At 46.4% G+C, this 16,127-nt stretch overlaps 1 protein-coding gene across 1 annotated transcript in view; it reads right to left on the minus strand.

Moving 5' to 3' along the window:
* PLEKHG4 (pleckstrin homology and RhoGEF domain containing G4) overlaps positions 1-16,127 on the minus strand; it is a 117,822-nt gene that overhangs the window by 85,949 nt on the left and 15,746 nt on the right. Inside the window, exon 2 of the mRNA XM_063141521.1 lies at positions 3,178-3,375. Coding sequence (XP_062997591.1) covers positions 3,178-3,375 — 198 coding nt within the window. The remainder of the gene's footprint in view (positions 1-3,177; positions 3,376-16,127) is intronic.

The raw sequence follows: 16,127 nt of genomic DNA on the forward strand, positions 1-16,127 counted from the left end.
TGGAGGTGTCTTTTGCAGGGAAAGTCTCGATATCGGGCTCCTCGGTGCCGTAGTGCGCTTCGGTTACCGGAGTCGTCGGTATCGGAGCCGTCGGTATCGACGGTTTTGACTTTGTCGATTTTTTCTTTCCCTCCTTTGATTTTAGTTTGCTTTTCTTCCGTTGGGGTTCTTCGGGCCCAACGTGCTCTCTCGCTCTCTTAGATATTTTCTTGGCCGCTTTTGACGAGGCGGAAAGAGAGGAGGAGGAGGGGGGAACCGATAAGGCATCACTCCGTGATGGAGGAGGTTGGGGCACAGACTCCATTGTATTAGGAGATTTGAAGCGTCGAGACGTGCTCGGTTTCTCCACTGCCTCCAACGCCTTTTCCCAAAGTAACGCCCGAAGGCGATCAGATCGGTTCTTCCTGGTTTGCCTCGAGAATTTCAGGCAAAAACAACAGGACTTGACAACATGTGTCTCCCCCAAACACAGCAAACACCGAGAATGTCCGTCGGTTTGGGAAATCTTCTGCCCACAACCGGAGCACTTTTTGAAGAGGCCTTGTAGTGCCATAGGCACCAAGGCTAAGGTAACGAACAACAACTAATTTTTTTATATATATATAACTATATAGAAAAGGTTAGAAAACTGTAGAATTAAGAAAAGGAAGAAAAATAGTATTTTTCAGCTAAGGTATAACGATACCAAAACAGAGAAGTCTCCAAACGCTGTTGACCCTACAGGCGGTTGAAGAGAACTAAGGGGATTAGGCGGGAACCCCTGAGCATGCTCAGTGGACAGTGGGGGAGGGGTTCCCGCCTAAAACGTTTTCAGCTTTAGAAGTTTCCGAACCTGGCCCTGCGCAGGCGCAGAGCCCATATGTGTGATGCACAGAGACCACGAAGAAGAATCCAACTGCTGCCCAAGAGTGTTTCAGAGGCCTGGCTCCAGCTTCGACCTGCCCTCTTCCTAGAAACCTCAAAGCACCCAGCTGCCTGGGAGCCTGGCTCTGAGCTCTTCTCTAGGCATGTCAGAGAAGTCCGTTTCGGGGTGAAGTTGATGAGTTTTCCTAAGCTTGGCTCCCAGACCTTGTTTCGGCTCCATCTGTAACACCCAACTAGATCTGTGGTGAGTCGGGTCAGTTCTCGGATTTTCTGGGAATTGCAAATTTTGGAGGGAAGGTTCTACAATATGTGCAATTTTTTGAGCAATATATGCAAATTACAGCCAAGTTTGCCCAAATTACAGCTGAATTTGTGCAAATAGCAGCTGAAGCTCCCTGGGCAGTTGAAAACAATTTGGGGCTTTTTAGCTTAGAAAAAAGGTGACTAAAGGGTGACATTAAAAAGGTGTGTACAATTATGCCTTGGCTATGAGGTGGTATAGAAATGCAAAGAAGACGAAGAAGATGAAGAAGAAGAAGAAGAGGGAGGAGCAGCACGGGACTCTGTCGGAGTTCAACAGACTTCAGCTCTCTTTAATTACAAGGGGCAGCAGAAAATGGTATTTGTAGCAGGACACTTTTGTGGATATTTTATGTCCTCCCCTCCACAGGAAAGAGCCTTACCACCTTAAACGCCTGTGTGCTGTGTTTCAGATCCTTAGGGACATAAGAAGCTGCCTTATACTGAGTCAGGTCCTTGGTCCATCTAGCCCAGTACTATTGACACTGACTGGCAGCATGGCTCTCCAGGGTTTCAGGTAGGATTCTTCCCCAGCCCTACCTGGAGAAACCGGGCACTGAATCTGGATCCTCTGGCAGGCAAAGCAGGGGATCTAACACTGAACTACAGCCCCTCTGACTTGGATATAGTCTGCCAGTACAAGTTCCAGCTTTGTGGATCTGTACACATAAACAGCTGAGGGTGGTCCCCTCTGGCAGCAGATTTTAGGTGTCATGAAGGACATGATAGTGGGGGAAAGACCTATCTGACCCATGGTTCACCTCAAGTACCAACATTTCTCCTGCTAAAATGAACAAGCGGCAGTAAGGGGTAGTGAGGAGGGAAGGGGCGATTTGGATCTTCCACCTCAGGTACCAGAGTCTTGAGCCAGCTCTAAGTTTGCACACAGGCCATGGTAAAGCAGAGCCTGACACTCAGCACCAACCGACCACTCTCAGAGCCTCAGTTGCTACTGAGTAAGACGTCTCCTTGCTGCAAACATTGTGGCAGCAATCAAAGGAGAGCATTGGCAAGATTTCTGAGCAGACTACTGTCTGGCACTGTTTTATCAAGAGAATCCCAAATGCTAGCAACAGAAATCTAACAGACACCCAACTATCTGCTGCCCAGTGGAGAGTAGCTGCAGAATCCATGCACACCTGTCCAAGGAGGTGCAGCTCCTACAAGCCTCCCCGCCCTTCTTTTTCTTACATTGATATGTAACTGAACAGCAAAATGTGTTGCTAATGCTCAGGCCTGATCCTCAAGCTAGTCTGTCAGTGTATGGCCTGGCCCTGAGGTGGGAGGAGACTACTGGAAAAAAAGAGGGCAGCAGAGGACATATAGTACCTTGGTTTAAAAAAAAAAAGAGTCACCTGCAAGAGCATTGGTTTTCTTAAACTAGTCAGTGACATAATTATTCAACGTGATAAACATCTAACTGCTCGGTACATTTAGAGATTCCAAAATACAACATTTCTGTTCAATGCAACTTGAGGGAGTCGGGGGATCTGGAACAGGACCCTCCTCTAGGGTGAGCATATGGAAAAGAGGACAGGGCTCCTGTATCTTTAACACTCATATAGAAAAGGGGATTTCAGCAGGTGTCATTGGTAAGCATGCAGCAGCTGGTGAAATTCCCCCTTCATCACAACAGTTAAAGCTGCAGGAGCCCTGCCTAGCATAACCAGATACAAAAGAGGGCAGGACTCCTGCAGCTTTAACTGTTGTGATGAAGGGGGAATTTCACCAGCTGCTGCATGCATACCAATGACACCTGCTGAAATTCCCTTTTCTATATGAGTCTTAAATATACAGGAGCCTTGTCCTCCTTTCCAAATGCTCACCCTAGAGGAGGGTCATGTCCCTTACGGATTCCTAGGCTATAGGTCTGATCCTGCTAAATCACTGCTCCTCTGCCCTAATTCCTAGCTGCTGATTATGATCAAGACCACAAGCGTCATGGGTGCTCAGCTCCAGCCTGCAGTGCTAGTAGAATCTTCTGGAACAGTCCAGAGGCAGCAAGATACTTACACAGGCATCCTGCTGGACACATTGCAAGATGTGCTTGGCTGGAATCAGGAAGTCGATGAGGTAGCGCAGGCCATCCCCACAGTATGTCTTCTCCACCACGTCAAAAACCTGACACAGAACAGTGGCTGCTGTGATCTTGAAAGGGGGGTAGAGCACCGACAGCGTACTTTGGATACACCCGTCCAGGGACTGGGAATCCTGTCAAGAGAATGAGAGAACACAGAGCAGTTCAGAACTGGACTCTCAGGCAGAAGACGTGGACGAATGGCCTTGTGGGCATCATCACTCATTTGTGTGCCATTCTGAGTCTCCACCATCTCCTGCACCGTGTGAGTGAAGCACTCACCTAGTCCCGACAGAGTGGTGGCAGACAGCTTACACTGCAAAATCCTTCTCCTAACTGAGCAGGGTGGGGCTGCTGTTAAACTATTATTATTGTAGCATCAGTGAATGTGTGTGGGGGTGTATGAGAGAAAGAGTCAGAGGGCATACTAGAAGTGCTTTTGGAACTGCTGCTTCAACCTTGCAACACTGCATGCTTGTAAGGTGTCCCTAGGAATGATTTATGAAAAAGAAGCTTCCTAGAAGCTGTGTGTGTGTGTGCGTGCAGGGGAGCAAGTGTCTAAAATGGGGAAAGCCAGTTTCACTCTGTCACCTCCAACTAGAAATGGGATCCCAAAATTGGGAGCCTTGGAGACCAACCACGATTGTGTGGCCCATTGAGAAAGATCCAAGTCACACCAATGCTACCAGGGCTGCTAGATGGAGGGCTCCTATTGGTATCAAACAGAAGACTTTGTGCAGCAATTCCATCTTTTTTTCCTTAACAGATTTTCTTCAGTAAGGAAAAGATCAAAGAAATAGTCTTTGGAACTCATTTGCTGCTTGGAGCAAGCACTCTGCTTTGTTTCTTGGTGGTAAAGCTAGGTCAGGCCCAGCAATCCCTCCTTGTGATACCAATCCAACCCCTTCATTCAAAGCACATAAACAAATGAAGCACTTTTAGAGACATGTGCAAACACTTTTAAGTCTCATAAATTTTAAATGTTTGTGTGATTTCTTTGAATTGTATTATTCACATTTACCCAGTGCCTAGACTATTTCAGCAAGAATTAGGATACTACATCTCACGTAAGTGAAAGAGACAACGGAGGGGGGAGGCTGAGCAGGCACAAAAGGCTAGGACCTGGAGGGGGAGGCTGGAACAGTACAGGACATCTTCTGTCTCCTAACCACTGAAACCTTGGCTGCACCCCACTCCCCTTTTCTGAGAGACTTCAATCATCAGAAAGGCTAGTAAATCTAACTCCAGTTTAGTGAGATAGCCAAGACTGGAACTCAAATCTATACTCAAAATTTAAAAGTGGGGAAGTTCCATGGGCACGAGCTTCAAATGTAAGCAGAAGGCAGGCATCTACACATGCTCAGAGCTGATTTGCCACTGCTGCTCATACTGGTGTGTAGCTGTATGCGTGGGAGTGGAGCAAGGGCAGCTTCTCGATGTGCCCTCCCCTCCCCTCCCCTCCCCTCCAACAATGGCTTCCTCTACAGTGGCACCAGTGCTGCAGGGCCTGAGAGCCAGGATCTGCAGCCTCAGCAGTTCTGCTCCCTGCCAAAACACATAACCCTGACAACAATTAACTTGTCATCTCCAAATAAATTCAGATGAGCCTCCCACATTGCAGAATGTGCTTCAGGCACAGAGAATGGTGTTTCCTCAAGGACTGGGGCTGAAAAGTACATTTGTTTTTAGGTGATAAAGCAGTGGTTCTCAAAGTGGGTGGTACTGCCCCCTTGGGGGCAGTGGGATTGCAGGGGGGGGGTGTTAAGAGGCAAGGGGGAGGCGGGGGTGCTTGAGGCGGTCTTTTCCGAGAAGCGCTTCTCCAGGCCTTAAAACCCAGGAACATTTTTATGGGAGAAGGTAGTTTGCTCCCAAGCCATATAGGGGAAGAATCCACACATGTATTAATACTGTTTAAGAAGAGTTCTTTTAAAGGTGAATTGAAAAAACGCTAATGAAGAGCGTTCACACCTGCTTGGTGTGCCCCGCCATGTCGGCTGCAAAACAGAGGTGTTTGTTCTCTTTTCCCTCCCTCAGCAAGCCTGTGGCGGGTGCTTCCCATCATTTTCAGATATTGAGGAAGTTGGAGTAGTGCAGGAAGAACTAACTGAGCTACAAAATGACATTGAGCTGAAGCCAAAGTTTAAGAAATCATACCAGGAGTTTTGGTTACAGAAGGAAATTTCTGATCGTTATCCTGCACTATGGAGAGTGATTCAGAAGCTCCTGGTTGCATTTCCATCATCATATTTGGTGGAATGTGGTTTTAGTGTGGTCTGCCTACTTCTCTCCAAGCAAAGAAATGGACTCCAGATGACTAAACATGGTGATTTAAGACTCTTGTTAAGTGACTTTAAACCAGACATTGGGAGACTGATATCACTTATCAAGCCCATCCATCACATTAAGTATTTACAGAATAGTGAGGTACTCTACCCTAGTTACTAAATGTGATATCTAATATTCTTGCTAAATGACTATCGGACTTTGAAAAGATACTATCACTGGATGAAGTTCATCAATTATGTTTAATTGAATAAACTAAATAAATGTAATTGGATTTTGAATAAATATTCAATTAATTGTTACTGTTTTGAATTTTATTGTTATTATCTTCCTTAGTGGGTCATTGAAAACCGCTATTCTGAATAATGATTTTTATAGTGTAAGGTAGGGGGCACTGGGCATGAGTTTGTGGAACCAAGGGGGCGGTTACCTGAAAAAGTTTGGGAACCACTGTGATAAAGTCTCAGGAAATCTCCTCAGTTGCCAAATTAGAGGAAACATTCAAAGCCAGGCTATGTAAAAACAGGGAAAGATGTGAAATTAGTGTGGTGTAGCACCGCTGTAGTGGTGTTGAACTAGGACTGGGGAGATCCAGTTTCAAATCCCCAGTTGGCCACCAAGGTCACTCAGTCACTATTGCCCAGCCTAACCTACCTCAAAGGGCTGTTGTGAAAATAAATGGGGGGGGATCCTTGGAGGAAAGGCAGATATAAATGTAATACCTGCAATGCAGTGAAATGAAGAAGTAATAATAAAAGTCATATGTGGATTTTCTACCACAGAAAGAAATGTGTGAACTACACCTCAGTAAGAGATATTGTACTGAAGGTATCAATGCGCCAACCTCTGCCATAAATTCAAGCCAAAGACCTTTGTCCCAATGGGAGTCTTCTGCCTCCTTGCTAGCAATGGCCAGCCACCCTCAAGGGCAGGAGAGCTGACATGCTGCTGAAAGAGAACCTCCCATCCTGAAATTGGATAGTTGTCCTGTGATTCAGACTTGAGGCCCAACATAGGCAGGCACTGCCACATCAGTCCCAAAGATTAAAGAGATACAAAGCAGATAAGGTGGTATATTTTACTGGCCAACTTGCATTAGCAAAGGAGCTGGCACTTCTTTTGAGTTACCCAGGGCCCGATCTACACCAAGCAGGATATAACACTATGAAAGTGGTTTGAAAATGGCACTTCAATACTGTTATAAAGCAGCAGTGTAAGTGTTTGTGTCAGGCAGAATGAGAAGGTAGTTAATGCATGACAAGTTACTGATGCAGATATTTTAAACATTTTATGCAAAGATTCACTAATCTTTGAACGCTAAAAACATGTGGCTATGATGCATCACAGGAATCAGTAAGTCTGGATGGCACCCACACCTATAGAATATAGAAGCGGAAAATTGTGATAATGATCGGCACACCCCATGCCAACTGTCAGGTAACATGTTGTATTTCAAGAACGGTACGAATTGCCCTTTAAGGTTCTAGGCTGTAGGGGCAGACGAGAGAGGACCAACCTCTGCCAGTAATTGGAACAAAATGCTTTTAAACTTGGCTTTTAAACCAGGTATGGGAGCCACCCCCGCCCTCTTCCTGGTGGAAGGTGACCAATCGCCAGTTGCTTTCCTCCAAGCATTGGGTTGGCCCTGGAGCAACATCACATAGCGGAAGTGCTGTATTGACGTCACTCCGACTGAAAAAGTCAGGGTAAATCCCCAACTTTTTCAAACTGTTGCATTGCAGGGAAGTCCCACGGTGGCTGCAAAGTTGTGCTTGCATCGTCTAACCGATGCGGCACAGATCCACAGCTTCTGCAAGGCTTTCCCCACGTATAGACAGCCCCTTGGTTTATTTTTAAAATTTGTTTGTACACCGCCTTGGTGGGTGTCAGACAAGTGGCATGAAAATACCTTAAATAAATAAATGTAATAGTGTTTATATCATTATATCATGTGCATGATTATGCCAGTATTTCATCCCAATTTATTACCCCAGAAAAAAGTTCTCAGTGGGTTGCATTTGAAGAAAGGAAAATGCTAATATGTACATCATGTATTCTGGTTGAAGAATTTTGAATGCATACAAATGCATACAAGTACATGCATACAAATTCAACATATGCTACAACTATTCAATCCAAAACTGCAGTTATCACAAATTATAAGTCTCCAAAATTGGAGCAAAGATATGAAGTCTTATGGGTTGCCTTATTAAATGTACAATGGAGGACCTCTCTCCATACAAAGACTTCATTATACTCAAGCATTTCTCAGATGATATGAGGTAAACTTGTCCTTGTTCTACATTACGTGAAAGTAGCTCTTTGCAATGGAGCACAAAGCAAGCAAATAATACCCACCATATCCTTGGGGTCTAAGAACATAAAAAGTTCTTAAAAGCTTCTCTTTGAAAACATGAAATATATATTGCACATCTCTGTAGTTTACAGACATTCTTCACAAAAACTATGATTTTCCAGAATTTTCAAAGTGCTGTTAGTAGTAAAGAAACAGGTATACTGCCAGTCAAACAGGTACATTTGGAGGATATACCCCAGTCATGTTACAAATTTGGCACCAGCATTGTACAAAGGCTGAGAAAGCAGGAATATTTGGAAGGTGTGGGAATTACTGGGCCACCAGTTTAGATGCTGTGGGGCAGGGGAAAATGGGGAGAGACCCTTGGGGCAACTGGGGAAGAAGGTTGGGCTGCGGGGCAGGCAAGCAATTCCATGGGGCAGGCCCAGAGAGTGGGACATCGGGGGCTTCTGGACTGGCTGAGCTGAGCTTGGGGGACCTGGAGACAGAGCTGCCCTTCTCACCTGCTGCTAGCCTTGGCTTGTCTGCTTCCTGGCCAGGCAGTGGAGACATCAGCAGAGCACGGCCTAGTAGGCCGCTGCTGCCTCTGCTGCTACTGCTGCCTTGGTGGGGCCTGTGGTGGTGAGGGGCGGAGGAGAGTGCGTGGTGGGCTGGGCCTACCACCTCCCTCCCTCCCTCCCTCCCTCCCTCCTTTGGCCCTTCCTCAGCACTGCCACGCGGGGGGATAGGGAACACGGCAGCGGCCCGCATGCCCAGCAGAGCCTCCCAGTGACAGTTTAACCGACGTCTCTCCTCCCCTCAGGCAAGCGCCATGACAAACCGCAGGCTTGGCCTCATGCAGTTCAGCACGAGGCACATCTGCTGAAGGCAAGAGCTATGGAGGAGAGCGCAGGGGCTGCTCCTTCTCCTCTGAGGAGGTGGCAGGGCAGGCTGGTGAGGAGACTTGTTCGCTCAGGGCCAGTTTGCAAAGCCCCTGCTCAAGAGTTATTATATTGTCATTATTTATTAAATCTGTATGTCACTTCCAACCACAGGAAGGAGTCTCAAAGCATCTTAAAGCCTCACACCAATACAGAAATCCATAATGAACAGAACAGAAAAAAATGCTATAAAGTTTAAACCATAAACTACACAATAGTACAAATAAACACCATAAAACAATACAATTCGCTGAATTTTTATTTTTAAAAAACTGCCAGTGTAAGACCAGAGTTATTAAGGCTATTTCATGTTGGCTTTAGCTTCCCAAAGCTTAAGCCTCAGTGATGATGTGCTTGCTTGCAATTTACTCTCCATGCTCCCACACTTCTCCTTGGTCAGCAAAGATGTTCATATCTTGGTCCTGCATTACTTATGAAGCACCTAGCCCTACTGCTAGAAGAGGGCTCCCTTTCACTGTTTAGTCTGCTTTCTTAAAAGTTTAGCTATTATGACAAATGGGATTATTTATTTATTTAAAACATTTGTATCCTGCCCTATATCATTAAGACCTTTGGTGCTCAAAATGGACTATTTTGATGGGGGGCACTATACAGTATATGCAACCCTCAATAAAGTCTTTTCAATTCCACCTCCCACCCCACCCCCACCAAGGAAGATGACATTTTCATGTCACACTAGAAAGGGCTATTTTACACACACGATAATACCAAGTAAAATGCTGTATTATCTGCCCAGAAAACCCCTTACATTTGTATACAATTTATGATGATTCATGCATGTCAGACATGCATACAAATTCAACATACGCTACAACTATTAAATCCAAAACTGCAGTTATCACAAATTATAAGTCTCCAAAACTGGCTCAAAGATATGAAGTCTTATGGGAGATATTTTTCTCCCTCTCCCATAATACTAGAACCCCATGTGGTCACCCCATGAAGCTGAGTGGTGAGAGATTCAGGCGAGATTAAAGGAAGGCCTTCTTTACACAGCATACAGTTAAACTTTGGAATTCTCTACCACAAGATGTAGTGATGACCCCGAATTTGGATGGCTTTAAAAGGGGGTTGGATAAATTCCTGGAGCCAAAGGCTATCAATGGCTACTAGTCCTGATAGTTATCTGCTATCTCTAGTATCAAAGGCAGTAAGCCTGTATACACTAGTTTCTGGGGAACAAGAGTGGGAGGGTGCTGTTGCACCATGTCCTACTTGTGGTTCCCTGGATGACAGCAGGTTGGCCACTGTGTGAACAGAGTGCTGGACTAGATAGACCCTTGATCTGATCCAGCATCCGGGCTCTTATGTTCTTAGGGGCTGCAACCATTGGCGTGCGCACAGGGGGTGCAGAGGGTTCAACTGAACCCCCTAATGTGCTGCCGCCGCCATGTTTGCCCCAAGAGGGAAAGGGAGAGTTTAAAGAAGATGAGGAAGGAAGGCGGGGGTGCAGAAGAAGAAGATATTAATGGGGGAAATGGGGGGAAAGGAGGGGAGAGAATTGTGAAGGGAGTTGTCGTGTGGAAAGGACGAGGCGGAGAAAGAAGTATTAAAATGATGGGGGGGAAGTGGACGATGGATGGGGCTGAGGAGGAGGAGGATGGAGAGGAGAAGGAGAGGGTGAGGGGGGACGTGAATGGCGGTGGGGAAGGAAGGAGCAAAGGCTTCGAGGGCTTCCAAGGAGCCGGATCAGGCCCAGCGGGTTTTCCCTTCTCGCTTGCTGGGCTCCGGCGCCGCCTTCGCTCCTTCTCCCAGGCGGCCCGAGTCACCTCAGGCACCGCCATCGCTTGGCCCCCATCGCCGCCGGTGACAGAATCCAGCCGGCCCGGGAAGGAGGGACTGAGGCGTGTGGTGAGGAGGAGGAGGAGGCCGACAAGGGAAGGCCGGCCCTGGCCTCTGACGCCGACGCCGCCATTTGGCTCCGCCTCAAACCGAGAGCGCGGGAAGCCTCGAAGCCGGGAAAGGGAAGGAAAGGAGGAGCGAGCGAGGCCTTGTCGTCGTCGAGCCGGTGAGATTCCAGGCAGCGGGGATGTCTGTGTGGCTGACGGTGGAGGGAGGCGAGCGAGTTTGGGGTCTTTACGTCCCCTCAGCGGCACTCTCCTCCTCAGGCCCGGCAGAGTCGGTGTGTGTGTGTGTGGATTTGTAATAAAGGCCGCCGCCCCCTCCTCGTAGTTTGGGGAATAAATGAGGCATTTTATCCCTCAGCCTGGCCTTCCCGACCCTGTCGCCTTCCTGGCTTGTTGGACTACAACCCCCATCACCCCCAACCTGGCACCGTCAGGGCCACAGAGGCTGATGGGAGTTGGAGTCCAAAAAATCTGGAAGGCCACAAGTTGCCCACCCTGTATTTACAAGATTCTTGCCTTTTACCCTGGGGTAAGGAATGTAGGTTAATGTTACTCTCCTCCAGCTTTGTACCCGACACCACTGGTGCCGATTATAACTCCCATTTGGTGGATTTCTGTGAGGGTCATCTGCCAATGAAGAAAACATTAGCACAAGACAAAAAGGGAATATGGCATTGAAACAACCAGCCCAATAACAGCCCAGGTCATCATAACATAAAAAAAAGTTATCAGCTTTTTCATATTTAAAAGTAATTGTGTTTATTGCATTAAAATCATCAAGACTAATAGTCTGTATTATATTAACTGATTTTCTATATAATGATATGGTAGTCTAAACTCTATTCTCAAAAATGAAAATGGCTTTTTGATTAATGTGTTGCTTTTGATTATATGTAACCTAGAAAGCTTTGGCTACTGGGCAAAGAGCGAGGAATCAAATATAAAGCCAAGACTACGAGCTTCCTTGACCGGAAAAAGCGTAACATCATTGACAGTAAGAGAGAATGAGAGATGAGGAGAAGGTTTAGGAGGAAAGACAAGCAATTCAGTCTTTGCCATATTAAGTTTCAAACGACGATGAAGCAACCAAGCTGAGATATCTGAAAGACATGCCGAGATACGATCGTGAACATCAGGAGAAAGATCCGGAGATGAAAGATATAATTGTGTATCATCAGCATACAGATGATATTGGAGGCCATGAGATTGAATAAGATTACCCAAGGGCAACATGTATAAAGAAGACAACAATGGACCAAGCACCGAGCCTTGCGGAACCCCTACTGAAAGGGGAAAAGAAGAAGGTGAGCTGCCATTAGCCAACACGCTGAAAGAGCGACCCGCTAGATAGGAGGCAAACCAGTTATAGACAGAGCCACAAAATCCAAGGTGATGAAGGGAATCTAAAAGAAGATCATGATCAACCGTGTCAAAGGCTGCAGTTAGATCAAAGAGAATAAGAACGGAATAATGGCCTTTAGACTTGGCAGTAAGAAGATCATTGGTAATCTTAGTAAAGGCTGTTTCAGTGGAATGCAAAGGACGGAATCCATATTGAAAAGGATCCAGAGCAGAGTTACTAGAAAGAAAGTCAAGATAACGAGAGTAGACCACACGCTCCAGGATCTTTGAAACAAACGGCAACAAAGAGACAGGTTGGTAGTTAGACAGAGATAGCCTATCAAGAGTAGGTTTCTTGAGAATAGGAGAGACTGTAGCATGTTTAAAAGCAGAAGGAAATGAACCAGAGGACAGAGAAAAATTAATAATATGAAGCAAGGAAGGGAGGATAGCAGGGATAAGATTAATAAAGACGCGAGAAGGAATCGGATCACGAGAACAAGTGGAGGGCTTCGAAGAGCGCAGTATTGTAGACAGTTCATCAGCTGAGACCAAAGGAAACACAGAGAAATTTGCAGGAGGAACTGGCAGATGAGGAACAGGAACTGGAAGAGGAGCAGAGCTGGCCAGATCAGAGCGAATAGTTTGGATTTTAGCATTGAAAAAAGAGGCAAAGTTATTAGCAGACAGAGAGGCGGGGAGAGATGGTGGATTAGGCTTCAGAAGAGAAATGAAGGATGCAAAGAGCCGCTGAGGATGCCTAGCATTTGACTGGATCAACGTTGAGTAATACTGCTGTTTGGCCAATGAAATGGCAGAAGAGAAAGAGGAGAGTACAAATTTGTAATGGACAAAGTCCGCCCAGTCCCTGGTCCTACACCAAAGGCGTTCAGCTGCCCGGGAACAAGAGCAAAGGTAGCGGAGGAAAGAGGTGAGCCACGGTTGGGGTTGAGAAGGGCGAACTATCCGAGTTGTAGATGGAGCAAGATTATCAAGAGTTGAAGATAAGGAGGAATTAAAGAAGGAGACAGCTGAGTCCAAGGAGACAGCCGAAAAGACAGAAGGAAGAGAGGAGGCTAGAGACTGAGAAAAAGCCTCATAATTGATAGATTGAAAGTCACGACAAGAGCAAGAAGCGGGACGTGAAGGAGGAGGATTATGAGTAATATTGAAAGAAACTAGGTGATGATCTGACAACGGAAAGTGAGCAGTAGAAAAGTCCAAAACAGAGCAATTCCGAGTGAGAACAGATCTACACTCCCCCAAGTTCTCCAAATCTTGCCAGCCAGCCCTCTCTTATGCTAGGCTCGCAGCCACCCCTCGTCCTCACTATATTCACCCCAGAAGTCTCTCTCCTGGACCTCATTCCAAATTCTTTGCTCAGCAGCACACAGGGCAATCTTTTAAAATCATTATTAGGGCATTTTATGTATGGTGTATTCTATGTATGGTGCTGGAACTTAAGATGACACTCGTTGTTAATGTGATAGAATCTGTTTTAAATGTGAATCTGTTTTAGTAAGTTTGGATTAGGTCATTATCTGATTAAATTTAAAGATGGTGAAAATTGACTGTATCTTTATATATGCCTGGTTATCACTACAGCAAAAAAATAGTATTCAGAGTCTCCATTTTAAAATGTGTATTTTTAAAGTACAGATTGTTAATTAAAAAAATACAGTTTACTTCAGTTTTCATTTATTTTGTTTGTTTGATGAATGAAAAAAAGTCCTTTATTACTGTATATTTAATCAATGTTTACCTTAAAAAAAAATCCCTGGCTGAACCCCCTAATGAAATGTGCTGCGCACACCTATGGCTGCAACGGAGTTAGTGCATTCATTCCTGCTCCCCCACCCCTTGCATGTAGAACTGCCATGGCTAAAAGCAAGAAGACCCCAAAGCTGCTGCCTGCTGCTGCTGCTTCCCCATGGAGTGAACCCCCAGGGCTATGGGTGGGAGGGTGCCCCGAATGGCAAAGTATCCCCAGGCTGTGGAACGACCCCACCAACCTTGGCTGTCTGGCTGCCCATTGGTTCCCCCTGCCCCTGAAGGACTAGCAAGGTTTGATCTTGACCCCTCACTTGCTCAATGGCTGCTCACAGTCCAGCACTGACACTTTCTCTCCTCCATTCAGCATTACTGACTTCTTTATGGGCTGCTGTTCCTTTTACAGCAGCTCAATCTGCAGACATTATCAGGAAATGACGTGCTGATCCCTGTGCTGTGAAGGGAACAAAGAGGCTCTGTGTTGCTCTTTGTTGCAACAGAATTTACACAGCTGCCCCTCTGGATGCTGTGAAAAGTCTCCTTTGCTGATGATTCCTGCAGACCAAACTGCTGTTAAAGGCACAAGAGCAGACTAAGTCAAGGTTCCTTTTGCTGGTCAGTTGGCAACTCTGCCCCAATCATCGCCAAAAACATTTCCTTTCAATCCATTTGAAAGCAAAAGCAAATCTATACAAAAAGTGTGTCGTGGGTTCAGAATTGTGAAGGCTTAGGACAGGGATGTGCAATTTCTCCGGATTCCTCTTGCAAGCAGCTTGCCTAGGGAGAAGCCTTCCTCTCCTCTGCCCACTCCCAGCTGAAGAACCTGGCAGGCACCCCTCTTGGCAGGAAAGAAGGGGTCATAAGCTCGGCCCAGGGGCACGCAATGAATAGGCTACAAAAAGACCAAAAACAACAACCAGGTTGTGGTGTCAAATCACCATCAGCATATCACACCTTTGGTAGCACAGAGCAGCCTTGCCCAATCTGGGTCCCTCCCGTTGTATTGGCCTACAACTCCCATCATCCTCCACAAGCATGCCCACTGGTTGGAGCTGCAGTCCAACACACTGGGAAGCCAAGAAGTTGGGGGCAGCTGGCATAGAAGAGCAAATGTCCAAGAAGCCTGGGCTGCAAATGTTCCAGGAGTGCTGATGCAGCCAGATGGTCCACATGAGGCCTTCAAGAGGCAGCTGGACAACCATCTGTCAGGGATGCTTTAGGGTGGATTCTTGCATTGAGCAGGGGGTTGGACTTGATGGCCTTGTAGGCCCCTTCCAACTCTGCTATTCTATGATTCTATGTGACCTCTGGGGGCCTCCCCAGCATCCCTTGTAGCATTGCAAGAGTTCCTGCAGCTGGCAAAAGTACTTTAAGTTTTATTTTGTGAACAGTCCAGAAAATTCCAGCTATTTGTGGCAGTAGAGAAATGTAATAAATAAATAAACAAGACCTTGGGCCATCCCTGGTGAGGAAGCCAATGACACACTGAGGTATTTCTCCCACTGTCCGCATTCCAGGTGGCCTGTATGAAGCACACCCCAAAACAAATCAAACACTCCTGAGAACTAACAAATGTGGACACCTTGGAAATGTTTCAGTGCTCCTAGCCCTAATTCCCTTTCCAGGAAGAGCACCTATTTTGCATGCAGAAGCAGGGCTCGGGCTCAGTCCCCAGCAATTCTGGTGAAAAGACTGCAAGGAGCAGAGCTGAGAAGGGCCCTTCTTGCCATGGGGCGGGGGGACGGGACTCCTGCTGCTCCTCCTGGGCAAGGCAAACTAAGGGCACTTCTACCTTTTAAAAAAAACCCACGCTGCCTCCCCATGGCTGTCTGCATTCATGTTCTTTCTTGGATGTGATTGGTGGCATTACACCAGTGGCCAAGTGGTTTGAAATTCATAGAATCATAGAATAGTAGAGTTGGAAGGGGCCTACAAGGCCATCGAGTCCAACCCCGTTCATTGCAGGAATCTACCTTAAAGCATCCCTGACAGATGCTTGTCCAGCTACCTCTTGAATGCCTCTAGCGTGGGAGAGCCAACTGCCTCCCTAGGTCATTGGTTCCATTGTCATACTGCTCTAACATTCAGGAAGTTTTTTCTGATGTCCAGCCAGAATCTGGCTTTCTTGAATACTTCCAGCTCCATGTGTTCAATTGACTTTACTGAGACAGCACCATCTAGTGGGGTAATTACAGCGCACTGCCGAGATTACACACTGAGTGATTTCCCAGATATTCCCACATTATCTCTGTTGTTGTTTTTAAACCCACAAAACCCCAAGATATTCCGGGGGATAGCACGGGAGGAGCCCTGGACACTGATAACATTGGTAAATGAACCCAAAAACTTCTGTGAGCAGCTAATCACAAGCATGCTATTAATCACTC

The sequence above is a fragment of the Elgaria multicarinata genome, chromosome 14 (genome assembly GCF_023053635.1).
Source record: "Elgaria multicarinata webbii isolate HBS135686 ecotype San Diego chromosome 14, rElgMul1.1.pri, whole genome shotgun sequence".
Classification (NCBI taxonomy): domain Eukaryota; kingdom Metazoa; phylum Chordata; class Lepidosauria; order Squamata; family Anguidae; genus Elgaria; species Elgaria multicarinata.